The sequence below is a fragment of the Aureobasidium subglaciale genome (assembly GCF_000721755.1).
Source record: "Aureobasidium subglaciale EXF-2481 unplaced genomic scaffold scaffold_19, whole genome shotgun sequence".
Lineage (NCBI taxonomy): Eukaryota > Fungi > Ascomycota > Dothideomycetes > Dothideales > Saccotheciaceae > Aureobasidium > Aureobasidium subglaciale.
Window position 1 is genome coordinate 54,570 of NW_013566976.1, and position 17,443 is coordinate 72,012.

Consider the following 17,443-nt stretch of genomic DNA (forward strand, 5'->3'; position numbering starts at 1 on the left):
TTTCTTAAGCATCGCGTTGTATATCTTGTTGTGTTGAGATGAATTTGTACTCGAGTTCCCCTGCATAATCCGTGCACATTTTGTGTGGCTTTTATGCACGACCCTGAAATCTCCCCAGACGTGGACCTCCTTAAATTGATAGATCTCAGCTCTCATCTAACGTCTTTTGACTTCAACACACTATTGGCCAATGGAGAATCCTACGAGATATGTATAACGCGCGAACATGTCCTCCCCTCTTACATACTGTATTCTTCTCACTGCTGTGATCACGGACAAACCTTTTTCTCCATCTTCTCGGACTCAGTGCGACATTGAGAAATCTCACACCAGGCAGACTCAACACCAAGAGCGACTTTCTCTGGACTTTTGAGACTATGAGAAAATGCCAATCATGAAAGTCTCCAATATCTCATCGCGAAAATCCATCTCACAGCACACGAGAAAATGTCTCCACTTTCTCCTCCCTTCCTTTCTTCAAACTGGTCTTCCAACATATACGAGATTGAACACGGCAAAACCACTTCAACCTACAGCATGGATAGATGGAATGCGTGGCATCGCCGCTTTTCTGGTCTTTGTGTATCATCTTGCCTATTCCACCCATGATGTCAATACCGCATGGCTTGCTGATGGAAAACGGGATTTCTTACGCCTACCACTAATTCGCTTTTTCTACCATGGACCCTTTATGGTTTCTATCTTCTTTGTGTTGAGTGGATATGCCTTGAGCTATAAACCTGTGCAACAAATAAAAAAGGGTGATGTGGAAGCACTAGGCAAGGGGTTGGCGAGTGCGGTGCTTAGAAGAGGGTTTAGGTTGTATATGCCTTGCTTGGTGTCTACATTGTGTATTGTTGTTTTAGTGCGATTGGGGTGTTACGATAAGACTAGAGAGCTTGCTAGTGATGAGATAAGGTTGACAGGACATAGAGAGAAACATGCCTGGAGGTATGAGACATTTGGGGAACAAATGTTGGTTTGGAGCTCTGCGTTTGCAGGGTTTGTGAATCCGTTTAGTGGCGAGGGGATAAATGTTGATACGCATCTGTGGACTATTACTGTTGAATATGTGAGTTTTGAGCATGAAATCAGATGGATTTGGCAAGGGTTGAGGCTAACTTTTGCGTGTGTGTAGAGAGCTTCTATCATCCTTTACGTCACGCAACTTGGTCTCGGAGCTCTACGAACACGATATAGAATGCTCACCTTACTCTGCCTCATGATCTGGGCCCACGGTGTCGATCGCTGGGAAATGGTTCTCTTCTACGGAGGTTTCATCCTTGCTGAACTAGACATTCGCCGCAACACCTCGACACCTCTCAACCCTGCTTCCAAGTCCAAGATCCCATGGACAGCCATCTACATCTTAACCTTCGTCTGCGGTCTCTACCTCGGCGGCCAACCAGAAAGAGAATTCGAACACGCACCCGGCTGGACATTCCTCTACTCCATCATCCCTAGCTATATCAAAGACTGGTACCGCTACTACAGTGGCTGGGGCTCCCTCCTTCTCATCTGGTCAACATCCAACTCTTCCCTCTTGCAGGAAATCTTCACAAACCGTATCTCCCAATACCTAGGCAGGATATCGTTTTCATTGTATCTGGTCCACGGTGCTATTATACATACTTTGCATTATGGCTTGTTGGAAATTCTTTGGAGTATTATTGGCACAGAAACACATTTGAAAAAGGAAATTGCGTTTGGAGTTTCTGCAGTCTGTGTCACGGCGACGTCGATTTGGGCGGCTGACGTGTTTACGAGGGGGGTGGATGGGCCTTCTGTGAGGTTTGCTAGGTGGTTGGAGGGAAGACTTGTCACCAGGGTACAGGAAAAGGAGGAGCCTGCTTGGAGAGAGGCGGAGATGATAGTTTGAGACAGACTATCTAAGCATTCTCATTCCCAGCCAGCTCGTTGTTTTGTGGATGTAATGTCTTGTGGCTTCAGTTGTTTCAGTCGAGTCCCAGACATCCCGTTCACTCCAGCTCGCTTCAGTCGTGATCTGCTGTTGCGGGAAAGTTCGACCGACAAGGAACATTCTTCCTACTTGACCAGCTTGTGGCCTTTGCTGTCAACGACGTTCCACACCTGAGAAGCCAAAAAATCGGCCATGTCTTGGAGAGCAGCTTCGGCGGATTCTTTGCTGCCGTTAAGAGCACGGACGATGGTGCCGGCAGCACCCCAGACAACAACCCACCAGCGCTCGTCATGGGTGACAGCGGTGACGCGGAAGGGAGCGTATTCAGGGTGCAGAATGTGACAGCAGTCTGCGTATCATAATAAGTGGATATTCCAAGAGTCATTGGAGAGATTGGAAATCAATTACCCATGATCTGAGCGCGGGATTCCATGGTCATGGTGTGCGAAGAAGAGCTTGAGATGTGATGTAGAACAGTTGTCTTTGTGGATTGAGTGTGTTCCAGGAGAGGATAGTGAGCGCGCGAAAGAAGAAGAAGAAGGAGGGGTTTTGGTGTTGGAAGAAGAGAAGAGAGTTGCCGCGGCAGCTGGCATGTCGAGCTTGCTATCACTTGTGTAGCTTTTCATCACTTCCACGGAATATGTTAGAAGTTGCGTTTGGTCACTGTGCACAAGCATCTTTATCTTGGTGACCATTGCTGGTATAATACCAACGCCTTGACTAACTTCAGTGCAGTTTCTCGAATTTCTGGCACAAGACAAGATTGCAGACCGCGAGTTCTGGATTTGTACATCTTTCGCATCGAATGAACAACGACAAGGAAGAGAGATGGTCGTGCATCTTCAACGCACATCTTATACAAATTACTACAACAACAACCCTGTATTGACAGCTATGACAAAGCCCTCTGAACATCAGATGGATTGTCATCACAAACGCAAATGTACCTTCAGACTTTTACAAGACTGCCCTGACGATCACGTCTCTCCAATCAACCCCTCAAGGTTCACGGCCTGCCCTCGGATTCGTACAAACGACCGAACACCCCGCCCTTTCCTGAGATACAGCTTGCAAATACTCAATCCTAAAGCAACGCAGATTCTCCAGAGCATCACTCATGACAGTCTCCTTGTCAGTGTAACCACTGGAAAGAAGCATCTTACCATGGTTGTCGAAGCGCTCTTGCACAGGATCATAGCAGACCTGGACTCGCCATGACTCTTGGATCCAGGCTACCTCGACTCTGGGTCTGTGACGATGAGGGAAGGCTTGACGAAATTTTTCTATGCGGATGTTAGTGGCTGATTACGAGAGTGGAAGGGAGCTGGGTACTCACCCAGGAGCTGTTGGCGGGTAACGACCATAGTGATTGTAAGGTTGATAATGTGGTAATGCTGAGGTGTGCTTGTCGATTGTGACTTGGATGCTTGTAAGTCCCGTGAACAAGTGCTGTTCATATAGTCATGGATACCAGTGAGCAGACCATACTCATTTCTCAAATAGCTGAGACATGGTCCTCCTCGATCCAAAACCTGTGGCCACAAAGGGACAGTTGGGGGCACTTCGAGATGTCTCTTGTGAGGAGCATCTGAGTCAAAGGCTCAAAATTCCATCGGTACCAGGTCTCACAGCTTTGAGAAGTTTGAACCAGTCCTCCATCTGCCAATTCTCCATTCTGTGGCCTCTTCCTAGATGCGACCTACGCTGTATGCACTATACTATTCCAACACAGCCTTTACTGTGCAGCCCAATCAGAATCGCTCTGAAAACTGAGCAAGTGTACGATACAGATGTAAGACCTATAGACACATAAATATCTCTTGAGCAACGATATACCAATTCATAGCCGAGCTGTGACGGTATTACGGCTCGGAATTCTCTTGCCTATCAGCATATATAAAGTCTCGTACCTGTCATTATCGATCAGACAGTCCAAGCCTAAGGAGCTTCACCCCAAATTCTGACCGCAAACGTCCAAGCCGAGCATAAACCTGCACGCTGAGAGTCGTTCTCACGCAAACACATGTCCGAGGATGAAGCAAGGAGTCAGGTCTGAGATACCCAGGCTCGTGAGATGATGGTATTAACAGAGACGAGGAGGATACGGTCACGACAAAACGGAGATGTCAGGGGTTAGCTGAGAGTCATGGACCTGTCTATCTCTTTCTTTGCTCCAGAGACACCAACTCAAGTTGCCTTATAGCGACGAGAACACCACGACGCGCGGTTTGAAGAGTTTCACTTGCAGGTGTGTTGGATTGGAGGTGGACAGAATTGCAATGCTCAAATAGTGCTCTGCTGAATACGTTCATATCTCGAGGCGACATGCCCAATCGTGGGCAGTACCCATGGTGTCTTCTAGGAAAAGCAGGTTCATGTTTCACCCACGCGACTTGATCGCTTTTGCAGACGGGACATAAGGAAGACGATGAGTGAGGTACAAGATCTGAAGGCCACTTGAGTAGAAGAAGAAAGGTCAGATCTGATTCGAGTGCGAAGTTCGGACATATATATCAATAAGCAAGGTTAGTGATCCCACAGCCACCGCTAGGTCCCCAGATCAATGACCAATATACAGATAGTACGGCCCTTCAGGTGGGGGTGACGCGTCTGATCACGTACACGACTCTGTACTCTACGTGTCGAATCCTTTAGCTCTAGCCAACCTGCTGCAGACGATGACCCAATCTCCGAGACAGGCAGCTGGCTGTTGTACCATTGATGACCGTCTCGACCGTTCTTGCATGATGAGTCCGTCATCAAACTGACGCTGACATGATCAGAGCTTTGACATATGTAGATCCGTGCTTTCGATAGGTTGTCTGATGACAAGAGCTTGAAACATGTTCTTTCACCAAATTACAATCAATAGCCTAATGAAGGTGTCGATCAGATCTCAGATCTGACGGGAATATATGGTAATTTTCATGTCACCAAACACGCTTCCACAACGAACAATCACAATTGAGACATCCTTATGACCGGTGCTAGAGTCCGGAGGTCTACACCGACAGAACCTCAAGCTTATCGACTGTTCAAAGGCATATGGCGCCATCAGCCTGTGCTCTCCACTTTCTCGCTAATCACTCCATCAATGGGAAAAGGACGATCTGATGCACGAATGCTTCTCACTACCATTTGCGGTGATCTGATTGAGATTTGGGGTCGGCAAGGTGAGTGACAGGTCTGTAACACCAGCACATGACTGATTAGACAGTGGTAAAGCCTTTAGCCTGCCTCCACGCAGATAGACCAAGGAAGAGAGAATATATTATCCGGGTGTCCTAGACCTGTGTTTTTTCCTTGTCCTGTTACGTCGCCGCATATATTTGCCCACCACTAAGTCAAGATAGTCAGCGTTCTAGTAAGATGGTCAGCCAATCGAGGCTTGATCGTGTGAGGAGTCTGCCTCCTACGACAAGAGTTCGTTGAGATAGTGCTGGTAGTAGAGCAACACCACCTTCCGGGGAGGCTGCAACTCTTACTTATGATTCCATGAGTTATACTTCCGGGCTGCAGCAATTACTAGAGCACCCCGGAACATCATACTGTCCGACACTGAGCTCTGACGGTGCTTCGTAATCATCATGACAAGCGACCGTACATGGATGATGATTGCGCCCTCATCTACTCTCCATCCGAATCGAGAAGAACTCTGTCAACTCCACACCTTGGTTACCACTGCAAAACAGATAGAGCGAACGGTGAGATCCGTGGTACATTGGTTCTTTGGACGGCTGGGGCGCTCGCAATGATAAATACGGCTGCGTTTACCGTCAGTATCTCAATAAGGTCAACATGTTCGCACACGCTATTTTCCAAATAGTTGTGTCACTCGGCCGATATGTTGTTCTTGCTGTGTTTTGTACGTCATGATGCTGATCGCTCAGCTTATATAAGCAAAGGATTCCTCGGCCAACGACCGGCGTGCTCGTCGCATCCTACACACCTCATCGGATGACATAGGACACGCGGATAATCCTGCCCACATCTTGGACAATACATCTGACTTCACTCAAGTAGTACGCATTTTAAAAACCATGGCGACACTTTCGAGACGCATCTCGGAAATCATCCGACGGCCAGTGGTACCCAACATCTTCATCTCCTTCAGTGCTATACAGATTGCGTTGTCGTTATGCTTGAGGGGGCAAGATGGTATCTTTGGGCCTCTCCACGATAGCGCATCCACGATATTGTCAGTCGTTATCTGCTGGGCAGTGTTGTTGTCTCTGTCTAGACTAGATCGCGTGATGATGCAAGATGAAGGTATGACAATGTAGAAACATGTTTCGCAACCGAAGACACGCTGATTCCCTCGAAAGATGCTCAGCTCCCTACATCTGGCACGAAGTCTCTCATGCGACTTATCAGCGTGATGTGCTGTCTCCCGCTGACATTCTGTTCTTTCGTCCGCGGATATCTTGGTTGCGTTGTCGTCCTTGCCGTTGTGGTGGCCTGCGCGGTCGTAACACATCTTCATGTCCGCGATACGACCAAAAGACGAGAGCAGCTGAGCCTCAATAAATTGCATGCCGATAGCAAAAATCTTGGTGTGTAGAAATACATAATGATAACCTCGATTCCCTTGGCATCTTCAGAGATCTTTGACTTCATCACAACTCCTGGGCGTCATCCGCTTGTGTCGATAGACTTCGAATTATACGGCCCGAAAATTTCCCCAGCAGATATGTGCTTCATATCGGCACTGGTGTCATCGCTTACTCGCGTTTCGCACGGTCTACAACATCGCCCTCTGCGAGCCATTGGCTCGCGACTATCAGTTGCTGGATGTTGATAATCTGTTTGATCAACATCGGGATTATCGAGATCAACATGAGCTGTTTTGGGACAGTGCTCTGGATCTTACTCGCTCTAGATGAAGTCGAATGTTAGTCACCACAACACACTGTGCTCTTGGTGGAAGATTTCAACATACCGAGCAGCTCCCATGGCGCCAGCAGACCATGGTTGGCTCTGGAGTAGCGTGTTCATTTGAGACCCAGCCAGCAAGAGGTCCTGTTCAGCGAAGGCGAGGAGGTATAAAGCGACAAAGAAGAGCTCATTCATTGCACAGAGTGTGAATAGGACAGCCTGCCAAGGTCAGCTTGGTGGCTCAAAATCGCTGAAGTGAATCCAGATTTACGATATTTGAGTAGTAGAGATGCAGTAGCCAGCTTCTCCTAGCATCAACTATTTTGTGACTTTGTTCCCCCATACTCAACGTAGCATACATATGCATGTAATGACTTGCCAAGTCAAGACTGATGAGCAACTGAAACACCATAGCCCACCTCGGCATAGCGGTTGCCAAGAAGACGAGGAGACAAGTTGTTGTACATCGATCAGTCACCATGTCGAGGACAGCGCCGAACTTGGTGCCTTGATTGAGTCTGCGAGCGGCATAGCCGTCTAGCGCGTCGAGAAGGCATGACGCTACGTAAAGAGCGCTGCATCGGCGAGGATGGACAGGCATGAAGTATAGCGAGACAACAGCGAGTATGGTTCGTGTATAGCCTGTTCAAGTCATCATTGGAGCATTATATCATTCGCGGGACATCCACCTATCAGATTTGGAACAAAGAGGAAGATGTTCTCTCCCGTAGTCGGCATGGCCGGGGGCCTCTGTGTGTCGTTGTCAGGCGTCTCAGTCTGCATGTCAGCGACTCTTCGCCGCAATGCATAGCGATTCATATTGTAGTGATCACTTTTTACTGATGACATGAAATGAGAAGGCCTCCAAAGAGTCACGGTTGCGGTTGCCTGGCTCCGATACGTCATTCTTGGCTCGGCCGTAAGACGTGATCCTTCGTGTGACGAGGCCTGAGTAGCTCAAGCCCTCGGCTTTGATTGCTTGTGTACTGATATTTTTGACATTAGAGAAGTTGCCTGCGCGATATGATATACGAAATTGTATGGGTCCTGTGTTTCTGTATGGAGAGGTACCGGCCGAAGTGGGGCACATGAATGATGAGTCCAACATTGGCAATCGATCAATTCGAGGCTGTACGGACCATTCTATTTAATGCAATGCGCTATGCATTCTACGATAGATCTATTTCTCGGTGTAGCGTTGCATTTATCGAGATCTTTGTTGGGTATCAACTCAGGTCTCCCTTGTTGTGGGCATCTTGGTCATCGGCAAGACATCAGCCTTTTCGGGCTTCTTCTCGTTGATCTTCGCGTAGGTATACACCAGACCACTAACAAATCCAAGTGCGATAGCACTGCAGCCGCCGAGCGTGACAGGATTGTTGAAGAACAGTAGACCACTGATAGCGAGCGGTAGTTTGTTGAGAGCACCGACCATCGAATATGTGGTCGATGAAGTGACGCGTACACACCAAGCAGAGCAGTACGAGATGAAGACCGAGGATAACCCAGATATGACAATTGCTGTGATGATTGGCGTGCGGTTATCGGCTGGGAAGTTCAAAGCGACATTGGCGGAAGACCAGTCCTCTAGCAAGAGCGAGCAGACCAACAGAATGGGAATACTCAGCAGATTGTTGTAGTACATGGCTGCACAACGGGTCAGTCCGAGACAACTGTAAGTCAAGGGAATAGAATAATACTCACTGTCAAAATCCTTGAAATTCGTTAACTTGATACGCACTTTCATGGCAATGACAAAAACTGCATTGCAGATGCAGTTCAGCGCCATCCAGACATACCCTGCATTGAGCATTGAGAACAAGCCGCCATCACCGGCCGCATCTCCCGGTTGCGCAGGAGTCTTGACGTCTGCCCAAGCAGCGATACCGGAGCTGAGGACCATCAAGCCAAACGATACCAGTGCCATGCGAGTTACAGAGCCTCCAAAGCAGAGAACTTCGCCATAAGCAATACAGATGATGGTCAAGTTCTTGAAGATAGTGTAGACTGGGATAGTGAGATATGCCAGTGCCTTCGATCCAGTATATATCATGCCGACCAAAAGCGCGGAGATGGGAAACCACTTTTTGGCTTGAGCCATGTTGAACTCGCGATACGTGATGAGACCACCATATTTACAGCCCTCGATTGTGGCAAGACAAATGACACTCTGTGCGACGTCAGCGTCTTGAAATGGCCAACTTCAACTTCGAGCATTGATAACGTACCTGAACACAAAGAAGGAAGAAATTCAAGTTGAAGTCTCGGCCACCCAATACATATTTGTTGGTCACAGTCATGAGGATTGAGCTACCGCAATACGACAGAATTGCTATCATCGGCGAATTGGTGACGCTGGGTCGCGTCCCTGCAGTCTCTACCGGAATCTGGTTGGATGCATCTGCGACATTTTGGTACTCTCCTTCCTCTTCATCGCCAGGGACTTTCGCGTACGGTTGGTTGCCAGACATCGCAGGTGAGAGTCGTGAGAAGTGGCGCTGAGGCGTGGAGCAACTTGCACGGCTGGGCGACTTCTTGAAATGTGTGATCCGATGAAAGGAATGGAGAATACAGTTGGTGATAATTTTGATTGCCAAACCCTCGTCAGGGGTGTTGATAGTGCCAATAATATGCAGCTACCCGCTTCGGGAGGATTCGTCCGACGGTCTGAGCCCCATTCGCCGCGTCTTGCCCACGAGAAGAAAAAAGAAAAAAGGAGAAAAGAAATCTTTGTTCAGAGGGCTACCCTGCTCACCCTGAATCGTCAACAGATCTCACCCAATATCTCTCGTGTCTGTTCATTTGGAAGCTGAACGTAACACCCAGCTATTTTAGTGTCAGCAAAGGGTGCGCACGCACTGGCAAGTGGAACTCTGTTTGACGACAGCGACTCCCATGATCGAACATCCATATTTTCCTGCCGAGCTTGATGTGTTTACTTTATCCGGCGACTCATTGGTGGGACATATGTCTTTCATAGTATGGGCCTGTAATCGTCATACTATCAGTCAACATGCATCAAATGGCTCGAATATGTGTAACGACGCATAAGCAGACTGAGGATTGGTTGCGGTGAATAAATTTCCCGACTCGCGTCGACCCCACACTTCTGTTTCGCACTTGGGCTCGAACACTTCTCTCTTCCCTTCTTCTACTGCGGCGCTATCTATCTAACCTGCTGATCTTCACATGGCTATCCACGCGAAGGTTCCTTTCTGACGCTTGGCGCAGATTCTGTAGATCGTTAACACCTGGTGATGTAGCAACGTGATCACTCAATTGTCGCATCGCTCCATTATACGCGAAGGTACTTGTATACCTGTAACAGGCCGAGTATCACATCAGGCATCCTCTTCTGCAATATTCTCGAGACGCCGGCTAAGTGGTAGCGGCTGTTTTGGATGGGAGATCTTGCGCTGCATGGAATCGCGAAGCTATAAGAGCCGGGACGCGGTCTCTGCGCCTGCTCAACTCGAGCTCTTTTGAAAGTGGCAACTCCCGGATCGAACGATGTATTACCCATCCGGTCTTGTGGCAGTATTACTGATCAACTTGGTATCGGGTAGGAACGTCTTACCCAGGGACACCAATTCCATCGGATCTGCTGTGTTATGCAATGGCACGTTCTCTCGCATCTCCGCCCAGACTTGGGTGGACGGGATGAATCCGGGCTGGAATCTGGGAAATACCCTCGATGGTATTCCGAATGAAGGTGATTGGGGCAATCCTCCAGTCGTGTCCTCGACCTTCGATGATGTCAAGAAGGCTGGCTTCAAGGGCATCCGGCTACCAGGTGGGGTACTCGTCCGACCTCTCGGCGAAGACGCAACTAACATGTGCAGTGACATGGGCATACCACTTCGACACGGAAGCTCCTGACTACGATGTCAACCCGGCTTGGCTACAGCGCGTTTCGGATGTCGTCGACATGGTTATCGACCTTGACATGTACGTGCTCGTCAATGTTCATCACGACTCCTGGGTGTGGGCGGATGTCACCCAGATCAATGCGAACTATACTCAAATCGAAGAGAAGTTCTACCGCCTATGGTATCAAATCGGAACTAAACTGGCGTGCAAGTCAAGCTTATTGGCATACGAGCCCATTAATGAACCACCGGGTACCACTGCTGCGCACGCTGCTGAGCTGAAGAAGCTCGAAGATCTATTCTTAAAAGCGATTACTGATGCTGGTGGCTTCAATCCGGAGCGTGTCGTCACTCTGAACGGTCCCCAGGAGAATAGTGATCTGACCTCGCTGTACTTTGTCCGGCCCACCAATATCACCAATCCTTGGGCTATTCAGTATCACTATTATTCGCCTTATCCATTCATTTTCTCTGCGTGGGGAAGCACGATTTGGGGCTCAGATGCCGAAAAAGCCGCACTCGAAGCCGATATCGCCAACATTCGTAATAACTTTACAGATGTGCCTCTCATCATAGGCGAATGGGCTGCCTCGCCTGTTGCGACAGAGACTGCAGCACGTTGGAAATACTTTGACTTCTTTGTCCGTATAGCAGCAAAGTACAATACTACCACTGTGCTATGGGACAATGGAGCGGACTTTCTGGATCGAGGAAGTCACGTCTGGCGCGACCAGACTGCCATTGATATCTACATGTCTGCTGTTGATGGACAGGCGAATGCACTTCCCGACAGCACTACGGACACCAATGCTGTGACTCAGTTCACCAGCGCTGACTTGTTCGTGCGCGTCGGGCAGAACGTGACCTCGCAAACTCTGCCTTACATCCTTCCCTCGGATACCTCGTTGAACTCGATCTCTGGGCCTGATGGCACTCTTGAAATGGGAAGTGACTACTCTATCACTGATGACCAGATCACGTTCTCAGCCACGTTCCTACGCAACTACTTTACGAACTCCACAAAGCCTGCCTCAGTCGCCAACTTGACTCTTGACTTCTCCACTGGAGCCAACCTGAGTCTGAATCTTGTGCTCTGGGACACACCAATTTTGGGTATCACATCAAGCTCTGCAGCGACCGCAAACGGCTCCAGCATTTCTATTCCCATCCAATGGAAAGGTATCAATAAACCAGCTACTGTCAAAGCAGTGACTACGAGTGGAAAGTACCTGGTCGACGACTTCACCTCCTACTATGGCCCATTGCAGAACGCTAGAACCGTGAGTCGTCGGAAGGCAGATCTGGTTGAGATGCTAATGGACTTCGCAGACTTATAATTCGCAGTGGAATTGGGACACGCACAATCTGATCATCACGGCTGCTGCTGTGAGCGCTGTGCAGGCCCTGGGCGAGGATGTCATCTTCACTTTCGAATTTTATCCGAGAGTACCCGGGAACGCTGTCAATCACACATTGACGATTTGAGAAGCGCAAGCTGGTGGACAGCTGCTGCGGAACAATCTGACCTTCTATATTATCTGTTCTCTCTCTCTGCTAGTGATAACAAAATTTTGTATATCAGACATTGATCGCTGGACTTCGAGGCTAGTCACTCATTGTAAGCCAAAAGGATATGTTGCTCATATAGCAAAAGAGGAAGCTCTCCATCAGGGAATCGAACCCTGGTCTCCCGCGCTTGACGAGATTTTACTCTTGACAAGCGGAAATCATGACCACTAGACCAATGAAGATGAGCCAGCTGAGCTGGTATTGGTTGATGATCGGATTTTCAGAGTGCGAGGATATGTTCTCAGGTCTCATAACCGTCCTACCGGAAGCAGTTGACGCCTTGACAGCGGATCGCAACCTCCGCATGTGTCTCGAGTCTGTCTTCAGCTGGGTCTAGTCGACGCACTTGCCGAGCAGCCATGAAGTCCAGAAGTTGGCAGACATTAACGCACGAAGGTTGTGTATGGCTATGTTAGACTCCATGATTGTAAAGCCTTGCGGACGAGAGCAGAGATTGACGGACTCAGCTCCTCCTATTGTCCATTTTCGCCATGTCTGATGTCATCAAGGGTCCCAAAGATTAAGCTCGAAACGGCAACGGGATCGGTAATGGACTCTTTTCAAAACCTCATTGGAATCGTGATGAACAAGAAATGCGGAGTCGGCCAAAGATCGAGTCTTTGGACTCAATCGTCATCACCAGCTGGTGACATTTTGGAGAAATGAGAATCGCACGTGGGAACACAACCAGGTCTCCAACCGTTGTTCAGGCACGTCTGGTCCTGCAATTTGCTTGCAGGCTCCACCTCTTCGCCAGTGGAACGTTCCTGGCGACGTGACAAGAGGTTGAGGGGTTACCATCTACGACAAATCTCACTCGAAGCTTTAATGTCGGCCTCGCTACGCGCTCTGCGGCTTGCCGACGTGGGCATACTAGAACTTCTACGAGACGACGACCGCCCAACCTTTGTCTTAGGACCAACTACGGAAGACGAGACTCATCAGTGGCACAATGTCGTCTTTACAAACACTGCCCTCGACGCGTTCTTGGCCAGCCAGTCTCCACCGGATACGTTCAGAACCTGGTCTGCGTCTCTGGTCGATCGGTCGAAAAAGGACGAGAATGTATCGATCTACTCAGGAAGAGCATGGAAACGTACGCTGGTCGGCGGCAAATGGTGGGTGGTATATTGTGCACAGGTAGTCGATGCAGGAATCACTGATGAGCCTGCGCAAATTGAGCCACTGCCCCAACGCGGCCGCACGAGCATGCAGAAGGCACCAGAATGGACCATACTGACACCGCCCCCAACCGAGTCCGCCAAGCTCCTAGACTGGACCAAGTTCGATATACCGGGTCTCTCTCCTCATATCCAGTTTATCAAAAACTTCGATTGGTCCTCCACGCCAATAGGACCAATCAAGAATTGGCCAGGTCGTCTGAGCTCAATGGTCCTCAGCATATGTACCAACCCTGACCCTCGTATCATAGTCTGGGGGGAGCAGCTCAGCATGATATACAACGAGCCCTGTGCTCGTATTCTTGCGGAGAGACATCCTTATGCCATGGGAAAGAGTTGCGCCGAAGTCCATACTGAGATCTGGCCTCAGATGTCGAAGTTGTTCCAGCCCGCCCTGACAGAAGGGAAGGCTATCAAGTCAACGAAAGAGCTGTCCTTCCAGGAAAGGAATGGCGTTCTCGAGGAGACCTACTGGAACTTCATTATCTTCCCGATCATCGGCGCCGAAGGATATGCTCTTGGCGCGATCGATTCACTGGTCGAACTGACACGTCACGTCATCAACCAGCGCAGAGGAGACGTGGTAGAGAAGCTCAAAGAGCAGGTCGCTACATGTACCACGTTATCGGAGATTTGGCAACAATGCCTGAGCTCCTTCGAGCCATATCCGGAAGACGTGCCTTTTGCACTGATATACTCCAACGAAGAAGACAGCACGTCGTCAGTATCAAGCTCGTGGGCAAATTCCTTGAGGCAGTATCAACTACATGGCTCCATGGGTATCGACCAGAACAACGCCGCCATTCCTACGACCTTTGACTTGACAGACAGGAAGTCCGTATATGGCCTGGCCAGAGCTTGCCGTGAGGCGACCGTCACGAGGAAGACTGTGATTCTACGTCGTCATGATAACACACTGCCTGCTGATCTCGCCACTGCGATACCTGGTCGAGGTTGGGACGACCCTATCGAAGCGGTTTGCGTGATGCCAGTCGAGATCAATGCTGCGGGCGCACTCGCCTTCTTCGTTATCGGTTTGAATCCTCGACGACCTTTCAACGAAGATTCTTTACAATTTGCACACAACCTACGGGATGTGCTGACAAAGGCAAGTTCGCTGCTGAACCAAGCAAGATTCGAAGAGATTCACGACAGTCTTTCAACACAACTGAAGATCAGCACACTCGCGGCAGCGCGCAATGAGGAACGGTTCACTCGAATGGCTCAATCAGCACCGATCGGTATTTGCACCTTCCGTCCAGATGGTAAACCCGTCTATTGCAACGACGAGTACCTGAAGTTGATTGGTGTGCCGCGAGAATTCGACTGGCAGAAGCTGTGGGATAAAAAGGCGACATGGCGACAGAACGTCCACCCCGACGATATTCCAGCCATCGAGCTGGTCTGGAAAGATTTGTTGGAGCAGAAAAAAACTTCCGCCATTGTAGAGTATAGGGCTCTGAGACCTTGGCGCTCTGTCGACAGGGCTACTGGAAGTGAGCTTACTGGAGAGACATGGCTCATGAACAACGTAGTGACAGAGCAGGACGAGAATGGTGGTTTGCTCTTCATTCATGCCTGGCTACATGACACATCCTTCCGCCACTACACGGAGACTCTTCTATCAAGTCGACTTCAGGAGGCGTTGGAGACAAAACGCGCCTCAGAAAACTTCATCGGTACGTAAGACGAAGGCAAAACCTCAGTAAACCAGCTTGAGTTTCTGATTGGCAGGATGAAACGGGATCCAGGAAGCTGTTTCATCCATGTCGAATCATCAGTTGATTGGCTGAACAAGTATTGTATTGCATTATCTGATGAACACTGGCTAATTGTATCTTAATTTCAGACATGGTGTCTCACGAGTTGAGAAATCCACTGAGCGCTATTCTTCAGTCTGCAGATGGTATCATCACAACGCTCGATGACGAAGGACCACGCCGGAAGGGCGACACCGAGATGCTCGATGGCATCCTTGACTCTGCACAAACGATCATCCTCTGCGCCTCACACCAGAAGTGCATAGTCGATGACATATTGTGTCTATCGAAGCTTGACTCAAACTTGCTGGTCATAACTCCTGATAAAGTCTCACCTCCACAACTTGTAGGCAGAGTGCTTAAGATGTACGAGGCTGAGCTTGCAAGGGCTTCGGTCAAGGCCGAGTTAGAGATTGAGACGAGCTATTACGACATTATGAACTCTTGCGAATATATTATGCTGGATCCAAGCCGCTTGCTACAGGTAGTCATCAACCTTCTCACCAACGCCATCAAGTTCACCCAGTTCTCTGACAAACGCGGCCTGACAATCTACCTTGGCGCTTCATATGTCAAGCCGACGGGATCTCGTCACAAGCTTGCGTTTATCCAGCCACGCACGATAAGACATGAGAATTCGACTTCTTTGTCCGCAGAGTGGGGTCAAGGTAAGGACATCTATCTCCAGATTGCCGTGCAGGATACTGGCAGAGGTCTCAGTGATGAGGAGATGAGTCTGTTATTCCAGCGCTTCTCTCAAGCCAGTCCCAAGACGTACAAGCAATATGGCGGTAGTGGTTTGGGCTTGTTCATCAGTCGAGAACTGTGTGAGCTGCAGGGAGGCCAGATTGGTGTCAGTAGCCCTGGTCTTGGTCATGGCACCACATTCGCCTTTTATGTACGTGCTCGCCGGTGCCCGCGAGACGTCACATCTACCCCCGAGTCACCTGTCGCTCTTCAGCATGTTTGGAATACGCCAGTCACTGGTTCCACAGCTATGCCCCAAGATGTGGGACTAGACAATGCAGCCAACTCACGTCCTGCCAAGCCGACGCGGGCGTTGTCATACACAAGACTCCAGTCTCCATCCAAACGAGATGTTCTGGAGAGGTCACTGCACGTTCTTGTCGTAGAGGATAATCTGATTAGTAAGTTGCTCCTCTGGTCAATTTTCTTGGTCTTGTACTAATGCGTTGTTGTAGATCAACGAGTGAGTTTGTCAAGTACCGGTCTGGCATATGTGCTGATAGTTTTAGGTCATGTCGCAACAGCTCCGGAAGCAGGGTTGCATTGTTCACATTGCCAATCATGGATTAGAAGCACTAACCTTCCTCGCGACTTCCGTCTTCTCTTCCTCCCCCAAAGACGCACCAGTCGCTCTGGACGTGGTTCTCATGGATCAAGAGATGCCTGTCATGGATGGCATAACATGTGTCCGAGAAATCAGAGCTCGCGAAGTTGTAAAAGAGTTCGTCGGACACATCCCAGTCATTGCCGTGACAGCAAATGCGAGGAGTGAGCAGATTGCAGTCATGATGCAGGCTGGCATGGACTCCGTAGTCACCAAGCCCTTCCGTATCCCGGAGCTGGTTCCCCAGATGCGGAAATTGGTTGCAAGGACGAACTCTGCCCTTCACCCGAGCGACAAGGACGATCAAGTGGAAGCGAGACCATCGCTATCACCTGAGCCACGGGACTCTGGCAATGCAGTCATGCATCCTCTCTCAGGGTCTATGCAGACTGCCCCCAGCTTGGATAAAGCCTAAGACGACGCAGATTAACCAAGCCGGACCAAACGAGACAACAGGACCAGCATACTAAATTTCCTTGCTGTATGTCACGATTTTATGTTTTTCATGAGGTCAGTCCGAACTGCTCTCTCTGTCCGATTACTTCTTTTGAACAGCGTGATGGTCCGAGTCATAGTAGCTCTGAGAACTCTGGCTGTCTCAACAATCTGAGATTGGTCGTAGACTCCTAACGGTGGCTTTTGATCGCAGGACACGGCTTTGGTCCCTATGTATCCATCTGAGAGCAGCATGATCCAACGCAGTATCGTCCCAAGGTCTGGACTTGGCATTTGTGCAAGTGACAATGGCTCTCTGCTTGTATGCAATCAAGATGGAAACAAAACGCACACAGTCCGCACGAAAGCAAGGATGTGAGGTTGCAGTATGATATGGGTTGTCACTCGCGGTACTGAGCGCGTTTGTTGCTGTCCTCAATCGACCAAGCAAGACAAAGTGCGCTCACTCAGTATCGCGTGAA

The 17,443-nt window shown here is 49.3% G+C and overlaps 8 protein-coding genes across 8 annotated transcripts; 4 read left to right on the forward strand and 4 right to left on the reverse strand.

Annotated features, from left to right (window-relative positions):
- The first annotated feature begins 120 nt into the window (after window positions 1-120).
- On the forward strand, window positions 121-1,937 carry AUEXF2481DRAFT_360792 (uncharacterized protein). The gene is made up of 3 exons (XM_013485984.1): window positions 121-211; window positions 338-1,072; window positions 1,139-1,937. The coding sequence occupies exons 2-3, from the start codon at window positions 386-388 to the stop codon at window positions 1,877-1,879; spliced, it is 1,428 nt and encodes a 475-aa protein (XP_013341438.1). The 5' UTR covers window positions 121-211; window positions 338-385; the 3' UTR covers window positions 1,880-1,937.
- Window positions 1,673-2,521, reverse strand: AUEXF2481DRAFT_42489 (uncharacterized protein). Its single transcript, XM_013485892.1, has 2 exons — window positions 2,330-2,521; window positions 1,673-2,270 (listed from the first exon to the last, which is right to left on the reverse strand). The coding sequence occupies exons 1-2, from the start codon at window positions 2,358-2,360 to the stop codon at window positions 2,047-2,049; spliced, it is 255 nt and encodes an 84-aa protein (XP_013341346.1). The 5' UTR covers window positions 2,361-2,521; the 3' UTR covers window positions 1,673-2,046.
- Window positions 2,522-4,804: 2,283 nt separating this feature from the next.
- Window positions 4,805-5,200, forward strand: AUEXF2481DRAFT_42493 (uncharacterized protein). Its single transcript, XM_013485893.1, has one exon. The coding sequence runs from the start codon at window positions 4,899-4,901 to the stop codon at window positions 5,100-5,102; it is 204 nt and encodes a 67-aa protein (XP_013341347.1). The 5' UTR covers window positions 4,805-4,898; the 3' UTR covers window positions 5,103-5,200.
- Window positions 5,201-5,936: 736 nt separating this feature from the next.
- AUEXF2481DRAFT_31681 (uncharacterized protein) lies at window positions 5,937-6,455 on the reverse strand (the record flags this gene model as incomplete). Its single annotated transcript, XM_013485857.1, has 1 exon — window positions 5,937-6,455. The coding sequence occupies one exon, from the start codon at window positions 6,453-6,455 to the stop codon at window positions 5,937-5,939; it is 519 nt and encodes a 172-aa protein (XP_013341311.1).
- A 500-nt stretch (window positions 6,456-6,955) lies between these two features.
- AUEXF2481DRAFT_52642 (uncharacterized protein) lies at window positions 6,956-7,537 on the reverse strand (the record flags this gene model as incomplete). The annotated part of the gene is made up of 3 exons (XM_013485944.1): window positions 6,956-7,015; window positions 7,068-7,438; window positions 7,486-7,537. Coding segments are annotated over 3 exons (483 nt in total), but the record flags the coding sequence as incomplete, so codon positions are not given.
- A 490-nt stretch (window positions 7,538-8,027) lies between these two features.
- AUEXF2481DRAFT_68167 (uncharacterized protein) lies at window positions 8,028-9,135 on the reverse strand (the record flags this gene model as incomplete). The annotated part of the gene is made up of 3 exons (XM_013485963.1): window positions 8,028-8,443; window positions 8,501-8,966; window positions 9,025-9,135. 3 exons carry the CDS (start codon window positions 9,133-9,135, stop codon window positions 8,028-8,030), a joined length of 993 nt encoding a protein of 330 aa, XP_013341417.1.
- A 1,171-nt stretch (window positions 9,136-10,306) lies between these two features.
- On the forward strand, window positions 10,307-12,150 carry AUEXF2481DRAFT_47751 (glycoside hydrolase family 5 protein; the record flags this gene model as incomplete). The annotated part of the gene is made up of 3 exons (XM_013485936.1): window positions 10,307-10,589; window positions 10,639-11,945; window positions 11,995-12,150. 3 exons carry the CDS (start codon window positions 10,307-10,309, stop codon window positions 12,148-12,150), a joined length of 1,746 nt encoding a protein of 581 aa, XP_013341390.1.
- Window positions 12,151-13,062: 912 nt separating this feature from the next.
- On the forward strand, window positions 13,063-16,941 carry AUEXF2481DRAFT_31684 (uncharacterized protein; the record flags this gene model as incomplete). Its single annotated transcript, XM_013485858.1, has 4 exons — window positions 13,063-15,094; window positions 15,265-16,323; window positions 16,378-16,385; window positions 16,432-16,941. 4 exons carry the CDS (start codon window positions 13,063-13,065, stop codon window positions 16,939-16,941), a joined length of 3,609 nt encoding a protein of 1,202 aa, XP_013341312.1.
- Between the last annotated feature and the right edge of the window lie 502 nt (window positions 16,942-17,443).